The 14,464-nt window shown below is 40.4% G+C and overlaps 1 protein-coding gene across 1 annotated transcript in view; it reads left to right on the forward strand.

The window, feature by feature from the left end:
- The window catches only part of TTC7A (tetratricopeptide repeat domain 7A), a 139,558-nt gene that overhangs the window by 77,187 nt on the left and 47,907 nt on the right, over positions 1–14,464 (forward strand). The window contains exon 14 of the mRNA XM_009880650.1: positions 6,890–7,050. Coding sequence (XP_009878952.1) covers positions 6,890–7,050 — 161 coding nt within the window. The remainder of the gene's footprint in view (positions 1–6,889; positions 7,051–14,464) is intronic.

Raw genomic sequence — 14,464 nt, forward strand, 5'->3', positions numbered from 1 at the left:
TTGTTATTTTTCTTTAATAGTAATTCTGTGACACATGGAATGACCTCTCCTAGGGCACATATTCAGCTCTAACTTGTGAGCAGTGCTGTTCCCACTTGGAGCAACTTTGTCTGGGTGGGGCGAGCGAGGTGTGTTTATTCCTGTTCCCTGGGTATCATGCTGTGTCCTGCTGCAGGCCACTCCAAAGGTTCTCTCATTACTGCCCAGTTCTGTATCACGCCAGATCGCACGCTCTCTGCGCTGGGGATTGGTTTATTCCATACTTGGGCATGTTTGGCGTCAGGCTTTGACGGGTGCTGGAGCTCTGCAGCGAGTGGGATTAGTTGGCATTTGAATGCTGCTGCAGGTGTTAACTCATAAAAATTAAGCTGATCAGAAAATACACTGCACCGCCTTTCAGAAAAAAACATTTGGGCTGTGCTTTATTTTTCTGTCTTTTTTATAATTGGGATGTGTTTTATTCTCTGTCCCTTCTGTTTAAAAGCCAAAGTCTTTATCGGAACAGCCCCTATTTTTTAAATGCCTCTCTAGCTGGATTTGAAATTTCATCATCAGTTTCCTTCTTTGGCAGGCTTTCTGCTTGCTGCAGTTTTCTCTCCGTAGTCTACGCTACAGAGTCAAACAGTTGGATCCTTCTTACTTTCCTGAGCTAATTAAGGGAGCTGTGTGTTCATTAGGTTAAGCTAATTGTTCCAAGAGAGCACACTCTTGATAATGTCACTTTGTAACCCTTTCTAATGACAGAAGTGTGTTGTGAGGAAGTCTGCAATAAGAAAGGATAATTAAAATGGCTTATTTAACTTTCTCATCTGCCTACTGGCTGCTTTATGATGCAGTTTGCTCAGGGTCTTTCATTAAAAAATATCCGGCTACGCTTCTTTCTCTCACAGCTTTTGCCTCTTAGGGAGGTTGTCTGATCTGCTGCCTCTTCTGCTTCTTGCCATGAGTAAAAATATTACAGCTTTTCAGCTGCTATCCTTAAAAATAAAATGAAGATATTTGTGGTCATTGGTTCTTTGTTGTTTTCACCGTTATTGGTCCACTGCATTTTAACTCATTACCCTTTCTTTTTCTCCAGTTGTAGCCTGTCTTTACAGTGTTGTTTCATATGTCTCATTTCATCATTTCCCTTCCCTCCTGTTCTTTCCATTCAGTCTCTTGTCCTCATGTTCACTTTCTCTTTTGTCTACCTCACCTGTGTATTTTCATCCTTGATGTTCTGCCAGTCTCCCCTGTTACCATAGATGTGTGATCTGTGTTATGTAGTGTCAGCCTGACCCCTGCAATGCTGCTCCTGCGCTTCTCCATCTAGTGAGATATAAATCTTTAACGCGTGCTTAGAGAGAGAGTGGAGATACCTGAGACATCTTTATTTTTAGACTGCTGTAAAATATCCTACTCTTCTTTTGCCAGTTTACTTAATGATAAACATTTGGTAATGCATTTTTAATATCCTTAATTATTTAAAGTATCTAATATATTGTCTTTCTGATTAACTGAAAGATAAATGATACCTTTTTTTGATAGATTGCATTAGCTATTGAACATCACTGTTAGGGCTTTCATCAGGCGATGCTACAGTACCAACAAATGAGGCCATTGCTACACACTAGGTTATAATATAATACCTGACTGTTACTCTCAACAAATAGGCCTTTTTATTTCCATAGGTAAGGGCAATAAAGAAGGCAACCTTACCCAACACTGAAAAATCTAGGTATCAGCTTACATAGATAAGAGAGTGTTTTCATGGGACAAAGCAAGAGAGGCAGCTGATCGGTAGAGTGCCAAGCAAAGTTGGAGCAATTCATCTTCCTTGGAAGACTCCAAAATATTTCCAATAGCACTTGTCTCTGTCAGCACTGGGCAAGGGAGAAGGGAAATGAAAAGCATAAGCTTCCCTCTGACATGCGATGAGGACATGACAAGAGGAGGAATGGTTATAAAAGGTTTTCGCAGAGTTGGCAGTTGAAAACCACCAGCAACCAAAATGAAAGATGATGATGATGATGTGCTTTGTGCTTGCGTGTGTGGCTCTGTGTCTTAAAGACCACAGGAGTCACAGGGAAGACTCCAGTGACTCCTGGAGGGTCTTGAATCATAGAATGTTTTGGGTTGGAAGGTACCTTTTAAAGGTGATTCAGCGCAACCTCCCCTGCAATGAGCAGGGACATCTTCCACTAGATCAGGTTGCTCAGAGCTCCATCCAGCCTGACCTTGAATGTTTTCAGTGACAGGGTATCTACCGCCTCTCTGGGCAACCTGTTCCAGTGTTTCACCACCCTCAGTGTAAGAAATTTTTTCCTTCTATCTAGTCTAAACCTTCCCTCTTTTAATTTAAAGCCATTACCCCTTGTCCTGTCACAGCAGGCCCTGCTAAAAGTTTGTCCCCATCCTTCCTGTAGGCCCCCTTCAAGTATTGAAAGACCGCGATAAGGTCTCCCCAGAGCCTTCTCTTCTCCAGGCTGAACAACCCCAACTCTCTCAGCCTATGCTCAAAGGAGAGGTGTTCCAGTCCTCTGATCATTTTTTGTAGCCCTCCTCTGGACCTGCTCTAGGCCAGCCCCACAGCGTTTGGGGGTGGATTTTTCAGCAAATACAGAGTAGAAGACCCTCCCCTGTAAGGAGGGTCTCAGTCTGGTTTTCCCACAAAGTTGAAGTGCCCTGAGGCCAAGGTCAGTGTTTGCTGTGTTGGTTATCTCCACCTGCAGTGTCTGACCGGCAGCTGGCTGAGCCAATCGACAAATGGGACTTGTAACTCCCAACTCCCCACAGCTGGTTCAGCTGCTTCTCCTGTTTCTGTGGTAACAGCATTTGGATCAGCAAAAACAAGGTAGAATGAACATTTTAAAGCTCACTGATTTTAATGCCTTGCCTTGTTTTTTAGCAGGCCAGTTTCTATGGAAATGACTCTAGAGAGTCAGCGCTCTTGTTAATTTTAAGTGCTGGTTCCTTTCTCGGTTTGGGTGGTGGTGGTGTTTTTGACTTTGAATGCCACGTAAATCAGTATCGGATGCATAAAAACAACATATGGGGGGTTCGTACTGTTTTAATACTTGATTTGATTTGACCTTTCTTTGCATGAAAATAGGAAGGGAAAGACAGCCAGGGGCCAGCAGCTGAGAATTAGAGGTCTCACTTATCAATTTCATCTGTGGGCTGCCAACAGACCTGAAGTTTCAAGTGGCAATATCCAAAAAACATCTACTGCCTTCCAGAGAGCCTGGATGTAAAAATAAGATAAATGTCAGTTAAGACAGCAGAGAAAATATTTCAGCTGTTTTCTCCAGTTTTTATTCTGGTATCAAGAAGGCGAGACTGCTGTCTTTTCTTTGCCCCGGGAGGTGCTTGTTTCAGTGGCTGCTGGATGTGGGTAGTTGTGGTCTGTGTTTCTCCCAGGCCAGCTAGTGCCTCCTCTACTGAACAGCCACATGCTGCTTTTCTGTCTAGGTCCTGGCCTAGAGTCTTGTGGTGATCCAAACCAGCTTGTAGTAAGAATTAAGTGATAACTTAACTCACAGGTACGTCTGTGCCCGTTTTTCTGAAGTTCTGGTGGACTTTAGCAGGTCTGTTTTCAATGGAAGCTCTTGCCAGGCAATAAAGCTTTCTCCTTTCTATAATCCCTGCCCTGGAAAAAGAGACGGAGAGGACGGTTTTAATGGTTAATTAACTGTAACTCACAACTGATGTGAAATTATAAGGCCTGAAAACACCTCTTAGGAGATCCTGTTTCATTTACCATTCTAAATATGCAAGTGCATTCTGCTGCTGGGAATTATTTTAACACTCATACTCTTTTCCTTTTTATACCTACAATTGTAACATCCCAGTGTTGTTTTTAAGGAAGCATATAACATTATTGAAATAAATCCTATTATATAAGAGGCAGCCTAAACAATCTATATTGTGGCATTATTTGGTTAGTGCTGCAAGATGCTATTTCTGGCTTACTGCAGTATCTTTGCTTCCTAATCAGTGTGATCTGAATATACCTGTGTGCCATGCAGAACATGAGTGGTGTATTTATTAACAGAAGGATGAATCAGAGAAGGGTAGCATCTTCTAATCGCAGGCCCTGTTTGGACTTGCAGTCCAGCTGAAATAAGATTACTTTAAAGTGCAGCACTTGTAGGGAATTTAAATGAGCAGCCTACCTCTGATACAGCCCTGAAGTTTCAGGGTGCCATCTGGGCTGCTAGCTTCCATCTTTCTCATATTACATAGTTACTTAAATAAATAAGCTATGGCATCTGTCAATAGATTGATGATCTCTGCTTTTCAAAAGAAGTTTGTGTTGACTGCTGCCAAATATCTTGCTTTTATTATTCTAGAAATTTAGTTTGTATTTTATTGTACGTGGTCTGTTGCAGGTTGTTTTGTATAATGCTTCCCATAAAGAACTAGAGTCTCTTCATATTATTTATAAAAGGGTATTTTTTTCTTGTCTGTTTTGTCCACTGTTTCTCATTAAGCAGCAGTACTGTGTAGGCTACTAATGATGTTACAGCACTAAGGAATCTTTTTGGCCTTAACTTAAACAATCAGGTGTTTTGATTAACTTCCAAAACCAGCCATTGCCTGTGACTGTGATGGTTCTAGAGGGAAGCACTGCAATAAGATGTAACCATTGCAAGCCCTACGCTACAGAACAGGGGAAAATTATTTTAGATTATGTCTATTTCAGCAGTATGTGGCTGCCTGTTCAGCAGGCAGAGGTTTGCAGGACCAATCACAACTGACTTTTGTGCTGCTTGATTTCGTGTATGTCACAACAGTCAGAGAGCTTCTTTGATATCTGGCCTCTGTTAGAGTTATGAACTTCCAGTTGTGTGACCATCAGACATTTACACATCTAAAGCAAAGTCTCAGTGACTTAGTTTGCACATTTGTGTGCAAGTAAGGTCAAGTATCCTTACAATTTCAAAGTCCCTCAGTGAAGACACTAGTTGCAAGTATCATTCTTTGTCTGATTCATACTAGCAAATTAAGATCACCTTCCCAAGTCTTTGAATAGAATCATAGAATAGTTGAGTTTGGAGGGGACCTCAGGAGATCACCCAGTTCAGTCCCTGCTCAGAGCAGGGTCAGCTGGAACAGGCTGCTCAAAGCCCCCCTGTGGTTTGGTTTACCGATTTTCTTTTTCTTCTAATGAACTTATTTTTTCCCCAAACTTGGAATTTCTTTATGACTATTTGTGCAGGTGTGAGATAGAGGAATAGAAAAAATAAGAGGTGTTTTTAGTCCTGAGTGCAAGAGGGGTCTTGATAGCAGCTTTGTCTTAGCAAGTCAAATTTATAGACCTCTGGTATATGTACTGAAGAACTTTGTGAACAGGCAGATCTGGGCCCACTACAGTCTCATGCCTGTTGACTTGGTTCCAAGTTGTCTTGTCATTGCTAGTGTTTTTACATTGTAAGAAAATGTGTCCTAGTAAGCTGCTGAGGGGACACTGGTGATTTAAGCCGATGTGTTTACCTTTGCAGTAGGCTGTAATAGCACATGTGGTTAAAGTAGCTCCACTGACAAGCAGTAATTCATTAAAGCTGAGCACCCAGTCATATATCCCGACCTGAATCTAAGCCAGGATGTTCAGCAGTTTTGAAGCCGAGGGCCAGATGCCAGCCTGGGGTTATGTCTGTGGAGCAGTCGCACTGGTCTCCAGACTTGCATGGAGTCACCAGTAATAGAGTAGTTTAAAGTACTTTGGCTTGCGTAGGCACAGTAAGAGTGAAATGTCATTTGGACATTAGCATGAAGTCTTCCCATGAACAGATTATATACCACGCTCCCAGAAGTATACCTGGGATCTAGATTATCAGCAACCTTTGTTGTAACTGCAGACAGTGTAATTGTTGCTTTCCTTAGTTATGTACAACCTTTTTTCCTGAGTGATCTGTGGAAGCAGTGGGAATTTGACACTGGTGGTATGCAAGGCAGGAGAATGTCTGCAGAGCTTTGCTAGGTGGGAAGTTCTCATAGTAGGAAAGAAGGAGCTACATTCTCCATCCCTTAAGGGAAGGAGAGAGAAGGTATATATGAGAAAAAGAAATTTATACATTTTTCTGATGTTTTCTGCAGGCTTCCAAGGTCAAACACAGATCTGGAATAATTTAAGTAACAGTAATTTCAGACACTGGAGAATCTTAAAGATTCTCCCTCCATATAAAACTTACTGGTAGCCAAAGGGAAGAAAATCTACTAAGAAATTCTCTTTTGAACAGATAGCCTAAAATAGGGTATTGGATCATAAAGAGTATGTTATATACTTGCATTCATTATAGATGTTAAGTTTTCTGGCAAGTGAGACGATTCTAATGACATGCTGCTGCTGTGAGTGTCAGGACTGCTCTTTACATCACTGCTTGCAAAGAGATTTCTTTTTCTGACAGTATTTTGAATCTTGACTCTCTTACCCTTGGACATTCAAACTCAATTTTTGTGTTCTTGATCCAAATCATGAAAGGCCTTGTACAGCCATAACAAGAGACAAAATGCAGTAGACGTGTAAAGCTGTCCCCCTGGTGAAGATCCAACCGCCCATCCTAGAAAATGGAGTTGAGAATTGGGCCTTTGTAGTGGATCTGTTTACAGCACAGAAGCACCATGTCAAAGTGAGAAGGGGGTTGTCTGGGTCAGGTCTTGTGCTCCTGTTTTTATAAGCAGTGATTTAGTTATGCTGCAGACACTTTTCTCTAGAATGTGTTTTTTCCAAGCGGTGCAGTCTGTTAATTTTGTCAGACTCTTCGGATAGTAGAAGTCTTTCTCATAGGTGCCTAAGTAGGATTTCTTCAGAATTTCTAATTACTGTATTTGTTCTTACCTTTTGGATATAATGTAGGACTGAAGGAGAAATGTGTTCTCTTTTTATTTCTACCCCATCTCCTCCCAGATTTCTGATGCTATAGAACATCTTCAAGAAGCACTGCAGCTGTGCAAAGATGACATGAATTCACTTCATCTACTGGCCCTCCTCTTTTCAGCTCAGAAGCACTATCAGCATGCACTGGATGTTATCAACATGGCTGTTGTTGAGTACCCAAAAAGCTTTAGGTAAGAGTTATTGCAGGATGTGATACATCCACTCAGGTATGATCTGGTCATTAGCTTTGTTGTTCTCAGCTATACACAAAGACCCTGTTAAGTCAGGTGTGCTACTGGTGTGTCACTCTCCTCCAGGGTGTACTATGAAGCTAAAAACATGTGAGTCTCAGAGTATTCTTTTAATTTTCTGTCTTCATGGTCTTTCTGGTTTTAAAACTAATCCTTGTGCTTATTTGCTTTTCCAGTATTTGTCTTTTTGTACTGTGCTGATGGTGTCTTCTCCCATGTCTCTCCCTGTACTTTTTCTTATGTCGTTTTACACATGGAGAAATGAGTGTGAGACAAGTATGATGATGTCTGTCTGTATCACAAATAATTTAATTGGTAAACTTCCTGGTTAAAACCAAACAAATTCTTCATGTATTGGCCATTCTTTTGATGCTTGTAAATGACACAATTCGCTGCAATAGCACAGCTAGGGGAAAAGATCACTTGAAAATCACAAGCTGTAATAATGTATACCTGAAAGGATGGTTTGGCTGCCTAAGAGCAGGTTTGAACCAGCACAGACTTCTTGGAGCCAGAGGTTTCCACTGTTCTGTGTTTGGCTCAGCCGTTCATCCGTCCGAGGGAGATAAATTGAATTCCTTGTGATTTACTGTCATGACCTTTCAAAACAATGAATTTGTCTGTTCTGTGCAAAAATTAAAGCTACTGTAATACTTTCTGGTGATCACATACTGGCTGAGTTTCTCAGCCAAACTGCAGCAAATCCTGTTGCATTGCTGGAAGACTAACTTCAATTCAGAATTGCCTATATTTAACTGATGGTTTAAACCCATGCAGCGTTGTCTTTAGACAGCCTGCTTTCTCAGTGGAGAGAGGGAGCAGACTCCACAGGTGTAGTCCAGCAGCTGAGTGGGACGTTGTCTAAACCAGAGCAAAGAAAGGTCACAAATGAAATTAAGGCTGTCTAAATGTGAGCTTGAACGCTTTAGGATCTTTTAGAACTATGGTGCTATATCAGTGTATAATGCTCTTCATTGTAAGCTGCATGTTGCCATTTAAAATAGCTCTGCTGCCTGTGGTTTTGGGGTTACTTTGTGTATGTGTGGAGCTAAGACTGTCGCTGCACATCTTTGAGAACGAAGTGAAAATTAGTAATAGAAAAGCCCTTAAAATGGTGCCAACATCTCTTCAGAGTGTGAACATGGGTATGATTGAAACAGGAAATACAGTGGCTGCTAAATTGTGTTTTGAAAGTAATAAGCATAGTAAAAAAACCTCATGTTGTACAGTCAAAGGTCAGATTGAGGACTACAAAGGTCATTGAGGACTACAAATACTTAAAGATAGGTAAGACAGAGGTAGAAGCAGAAGAAGAAACTGGTTGTTTATTTGAGGAGCAGGGTATTTGTGATGTCAGATAAACCAACTGGTCCATCAAGTCCTGGATCTTTCCTCCAGCACTTACTGATAATTTATGTTTCAGGGGAGGACAAGACAAAGAAAACATGGTGTGCAAAGTAGCTTGGAGGGCTGCTGAGTGGGTTTCTTTTTGCTGTCTGGTAATCTGATTTCCCCAAAGCAGAAAATAATATTATCTCCTATGCTTCTATCAGTGCCAATTTCATGTGCGGAAAGACTTTGCGAGGAGTAGCAGAATAGGTTATTTCTGGTAGAAACAATTAATATTGGTAGAGAAAGCCACAAGTTCATGCTTACTTCTAGACACAGGCTTGCTAGTGTGTGCTCGTGGAAGATCCCCTCTTTGCTCCCTGCATGCACTGTGGTACATAACACAGGTAGCAGTGAAACTCATTCCCAGGGATGCTGGAATAGGTGCTGGCTTCTTGCCTCTGCTGCTATGACTAGCCTGCCTCAGTGTGGGTCTTTCTCCAAACCAGCCAGCAAATAACTGATGAGTGAGGGAATGGAAAAAGTATCAGAGTTGCAAGACAGAAAAAAAAAACAAAAATAAAAAAAAAAATTTAAAAAAGCGTTTCTGAAGAAAAAAGAACATGAATCCAATGAGAGGGGAAGCAAGAAGAGTACTAGAATACATCTATAGTTTGTACCAAATCTGAAATTGTTCCAAATTTTCTAGAGGTCTAAAGTACTGTTTATGCTAGGAGGGCTTTGCTGCTGTCTAAAGCCTCTTTGAGGGGAGAAAGACCTGATGCTATTGTGTATCTCCAGTTGTTATTGCCTTATGGAAAAATTGTAGTAAATTTTACTACTGCATGGAATGACTACAGGATACTTCATGTAAATAGTATAGGCAAGTTCAACTGCATGATTTTAAAGCTGTATTTTAAAGTGGTTGATTATTTTTCCCAATTCACATTGATATGAACCAGGCAACTGTGTAATGTGGTGCCTGGAGGCTCCCTTCCTAATGACAACTCTTTTTGGAAGCATAGTTTGATGGTATTTATCAAGAAAACAAAATGAAAGCTGCGTTAAGGGACCTTAGGGCTCTGTTGATGGCAAAAAATGTAAACGTTACCTGGATGTATATCCTCAACAAAAGAAAGAATAATACCTAAAAAATTAAGGTCTTAGCTTACCCAAACTACAGACATCTCATGCTGTTTCACTGGTCTCTGTCTGTATGTAATTAAGATGAGTTTGTTCCTGCTTTTTTATTTTCATGTTAAATTCTTTCATTATGTATTTTAAAGAAGGAATCTTTCAGGATGTCATGTAGTTGGTTAGTGGTCGAAGCAATTGGAAAAAATATACTGCATTACTCAGCTAACACAACATCCTTTGGCATAAGCCCCGTAATACTGACCCAAATCTGTCTAGAAGCACCCCCTTGTTGGAGTGTTTAAACTTAAACATTTACTTCACATTTCAGTGGTCGGTATGGTGCATAGGAAGGAGGGATGTGAAAGCTAGACACTGAATACAGTGAGGGATGAACTGGAATGTTTTGGATTGAGCTGTTGGAGAAGAATGTTGAAGAACAGCTGGATATCCAAAAGCACAAATTGCTCAGAAAAATTAACTTAGGAAGATCACTTCTGCTTGAAAGATGGCACATAGTAACAAGTGCTTTACATTACAGTCAGTGAATGACTGAATTTGAGCACTTGGATGTACTGTCAAGCAGGGACAGAGGAAGAATGAGAGCTAGCTATGTTGGATGTATTGCAAGATGGGGTGAACCAGAAGAAATACACTGCGTTGCCGTGACTATAAAAGGTAAAAATAATAGCAACCTTTACATGGGAGGTACCACCTGAAAAATTGCTGACTCCTATGGAGGGAGACTGGCCAGGATAAAACTTACTGTTTTTACATCTTGTCAATGTTGGTACGCCTTTCTAAGTTAATCAATGCAGTACCAACAGCTGGTTTTGGTATATATTTCAAAGCTCTATCCAGCACATTTGGGAGAGAAGACTCCTGATAGCACCAGGTATCTCCTCTCCAGGTCAATAATGCTGATCGTAAGCCTTTCTTAAAATGGATTCTTTCAAATTTTTTTCCAACTGAAAGGACATCTTTCGGACAGTGTTTTATCTGGGACTGGCTGTGATTACCTCCCCTGGCTTGTCTTAGGGAGGATCTTTTACCTGGAAGAAATAATATTAGTGAGCACCCCTCCTAACCCCCAGCTGATCTTCTTAAAATAATGCATTGTTTATTTAGAAAGAAACTGTTTCCCTTTTTAAAGCCTGTATTCATACCTCACAAAGTCTTCCATGCAGAAGTCCCGAAGGTCTGGCAGCCTGCAGAATCCACCACAGAGCGTGGCTGACACACTCCTTTATCTTCAGCTGGTAATATTTCCTCTTTCCTGTTTTGCTCATGTAAAATTGACTTTGTCCTCCTGACTCGCCCACTCTTCCAGAGACTGTTTTGCTCTCTGGTCATCTTTTAGCTCTAATTGGTTAGCTCCCAGCACTGGAAAAAAAAAATATGGTCCGTACCTAACCTGAGGTTGGAAATAGGATATCAATTTTATGTATACTCTCTTGGTTTGTAATTGTTCCCAGACTGCTTATCAAAACCTATTCTGATGTTTGCCGACTTGTTTTTTGTCTCCTGGACAGCCCCCCATTTAGAACAATACATTCTTCTGGCATAACGTTCAACAACTTCTAATCGCTGCCCAATGTGACAGTGAATGTTTTGTTAAATGATCATGTCTTTATATTTGTAGCAGTTCTGCATTTGGCACAGGAGTCGTAACTCTTTTAAATTAATAGCTGCTACTATTCCTTCTCCTCCTAAATTATAAGTCACTATTCTGTTGCTTTCAGAGTCTCAAAACTAGCTTTAAAGAGAAATAACAGAAAACTTTTGGGAGGCGCTGCTATTCTATACATAAACACTCAAAAAGAAGCAAGGTGGGCTGGTGTTTCAGAGGAATGTAGCTGTCAAATGCAGATGTTTTTGTTCTACCCAGATATTTGCTATCACAAAAGTAATTACTGTAAATGTAGTGCAAAAAAGCTTAGAAGGCCAAGAAATATTAAACGTTTCTCTTGGAGACCATCAATAAAAAAGGAAGTAAATTTTGCATGGGTAATTGTGTGTGTTGCCTTTGTGGTGTTTTAGCAGAAGGTTTTGGGGGTTCTTTGCTACAGCCAGCCCTCAAAATACAACGTCCTCTTTTAGATTAGAAGTGGCTTACTGACAGCAAATGTCCTTGACTTCATCACTACTACATTAATTTCATTAAGGACATGTGAAGTAATTGTCTGGCAAGATTTATTTGTCATAGTCTGATGCAGACTTACTGTGGGGAGAGCTATTCTGTGGTGTATAAGCAATGTCATTTACCAGGTGCTTCCAGTAGCTACAAAAAAACCCCAATGTAAAATCAGGATCTCAAAAGGCATGATTGAACTGGCATTTCCAGTTTGAATTCTTTTTCCATTACTTGTCAGGCTATTTCTTGTATGTTAAAAATAAACAACTTATGCCTTCTTTGAGCAGTATCTTTATGGGCACTAGTGGAGTACTGCAATATTGTTGACAGCCATAAAGTAGAACTGTCTTTTTGCCTATAATCTTTATGGGGAATAAGGAGTCAGTTGTCTCTCAGGCGATGGTCTGCAAACCTTTGTGTTATGCCTAGTCTATACTACAATTTTTGTGTCAAGATAGTTGTACCTCCCACCCCTCCCACCTCACCCCCAGGTAATACGATTGTGTAGGCTGTGGAATGGTTCTACCACTTTTCTCATGAAAGTGGTGCTGACCTCACTTAGCTTTAGAAGTATGGCTTTAGAGGATCAGATCAGCCTGTTTATATTATTCCAGTTCATCATTAGGCAAGAGGCAGTGAAGCCTGGTACATCTTGTGAGCGGACATAGTGATAAAACACTTTGTTAAAATTTTTAGAATGTTGTTTTGTTTGCTGAATTCCTCAAGGGTGCAAGGTCTGAGGATCTAAACCAGGGATAAATTAATATTTTGGCTGTAGCATTTGATCATGCTAGACAGCTTTTATAAATATGATATTCAAAACTCTTTAAGAGTGGAACTTTTTTAAGTTGACTTCTTGTAGTGGTGTGTTCACACCCTGGCTGGTGAGAGTGACCCACAAATGTTTTTATCTCTGTATTGACGCCCCAGACAATAATACAAAGTAATAAAAAATGATGTATGTACATGGCTGATATGATAGTACTGTGCTACAGGAATACAAACCATATATCCAGCTTCTATGATTCACTTAAACAGAAGAGATGTATTTTGTGGAGTTAGAAGGGTTGAGCTGGGTTTTTTGCTATAGTAACCATGAGTGTTTGCTTTTGTTGGCATGTTAGTTGTTATGTTGTTGTTTGTATGAAATAAATCTAAAAAAAACCTTGGTGATATATTGCAATAATCAGGACTATACTCTGTGGAAACTGGTAATGATATTGAGTATTTGTATACCAAATACATAAAGGGAAAGCTTTAAGCTAGTCTCATGACTCTTATTAATGATAACACATATACATAAAGCTAAAAAAAAAAAAAAAGAAAATCTAAGGGTTTTTTTCTGGCTTGAGTTTATTTCCACAGTTTTAGCTTTTTCTTTTTCTCTTTCTCTTCCTCTTCTTCTTCTCTTCCTCCTCTTCTTCTCTTCCTCCTCTTCTTCTCTTCCTCCTCTTCTTCTCTTCCTCCTCTTCTTCTCTTCCTCCTCTTCTTCTCTTCCTCCTCTTCTTCTCTTCCTCCTCTTCTTCTCTTCCTCCTCTTCTTCTCTTCCTCCTCTTCTTCTCTTCCTCCTCGTCTCCTCTTCCTCCTCTTCTTCTCTTCCTCCTCTTCTTCTCTTCCTCCTCTTCTTCTCTTCCTCCTCTTCTTCTCTTCCTCCTCTTCTTCTCTTCCTCCTCTTCTTCTCTTCCTCCTCTTCTTCTCTTCCTCCTCTTCTTCTCTTCCTCCTCTTCTTCTCTTCCTCCTCTTCTTCTCTTCCTCCTCTTCTTCTCTTCCTCCTCTTCTTCTCTTCCTCCTTTTCTTTTTTTCCTCCTCTTCTTCTCTTCCTCCTCTTCTTCTCTTCCTCCTCTTCTTCTCTTCCTCCTCTTCTTCTCTTCCTCCTCTTCTTCTCTTCCTCCTCTTCTTCTCTTCCTCCTCTTCTTCTCTTCCTCCTCTCTGTATGATGAGGAAACAGAATGAATTCTTGAGTTACTGTATCCAAGATCAGATTCCCATTTTGGCAGGTTCAAACAGATATATGTACCCCTTTCTAAGGATCACAGTCTGATCTAAGACAAAAATTCAGCAGATGAGCGTGATAGCCTTCTATCCACCATCTTAATGCAGTGGGAAGAAATATCCCCCTACCTGGTTCATGTCTGTTTGGGCCAGGAATGGATTTGTGTTAATGTACATATCAATTCATCTTAAAATTATATGGATAGATTCAGTGGCACCTGGGGAGAATTCCATTCCCTCATAGCACAGGGTTCAGAATATGAATAAAAGGAGTTAAGCAGAGCTTAGAGAGGAAATGTACTGCAGACTTATTTCCTCAGTATGCTGTGGAAAGAAGGAACAGCCATGCAGTTTTCCAACCTTAGCGGCAATGGTTTGAGTCTTTCCTGTAGATGAAAAAAAAAAAATTATTTCATAATGTTGTTTTTGGTGTTTTTTTTTTTTTTACCACCTGAGTAAATGGCTACTGCCTCCATTCATTTCAGACCTTTCTACTGAGCAGCAGTGCTTCTAGATGCTGGGTTTTGGCATTGGAGAAGTAATACAAGTTCTGCAAATGCATAGGCTTCACTTCCGAAATTTAAGAATAAATATCAAAATGCAGGAATAGCATGGCTGATTTGAGATGAGATAGTTACCACCCACAGGTTCTGTACTTCAGAGCAATTTATTTGTGTAAAAGCGGGAAGATCTGTAAGGGGATGTGAGTAACTTTGTGTTTGAGACTTCAAGCTCAGGTTTTGTGGGTTTTCCTGCAGATTCCTG

This window comes from Charadrius vociferus, unplaced genomic scaffold (assembly GCF_000708025.1).
Source record: "Charadrius vociferus isolate BGI_N301 unplaced genomic scaffold, ASM70802v2 scaffold192, whole genome shotgun sequence".
In the NCBI taxonomy this organism is placed as follows: Eukaryota; Metazoa; Chordata; class Aves; order Charadriiformes; family Charadriidae; genus Charadrius; species Charadrius vociferus.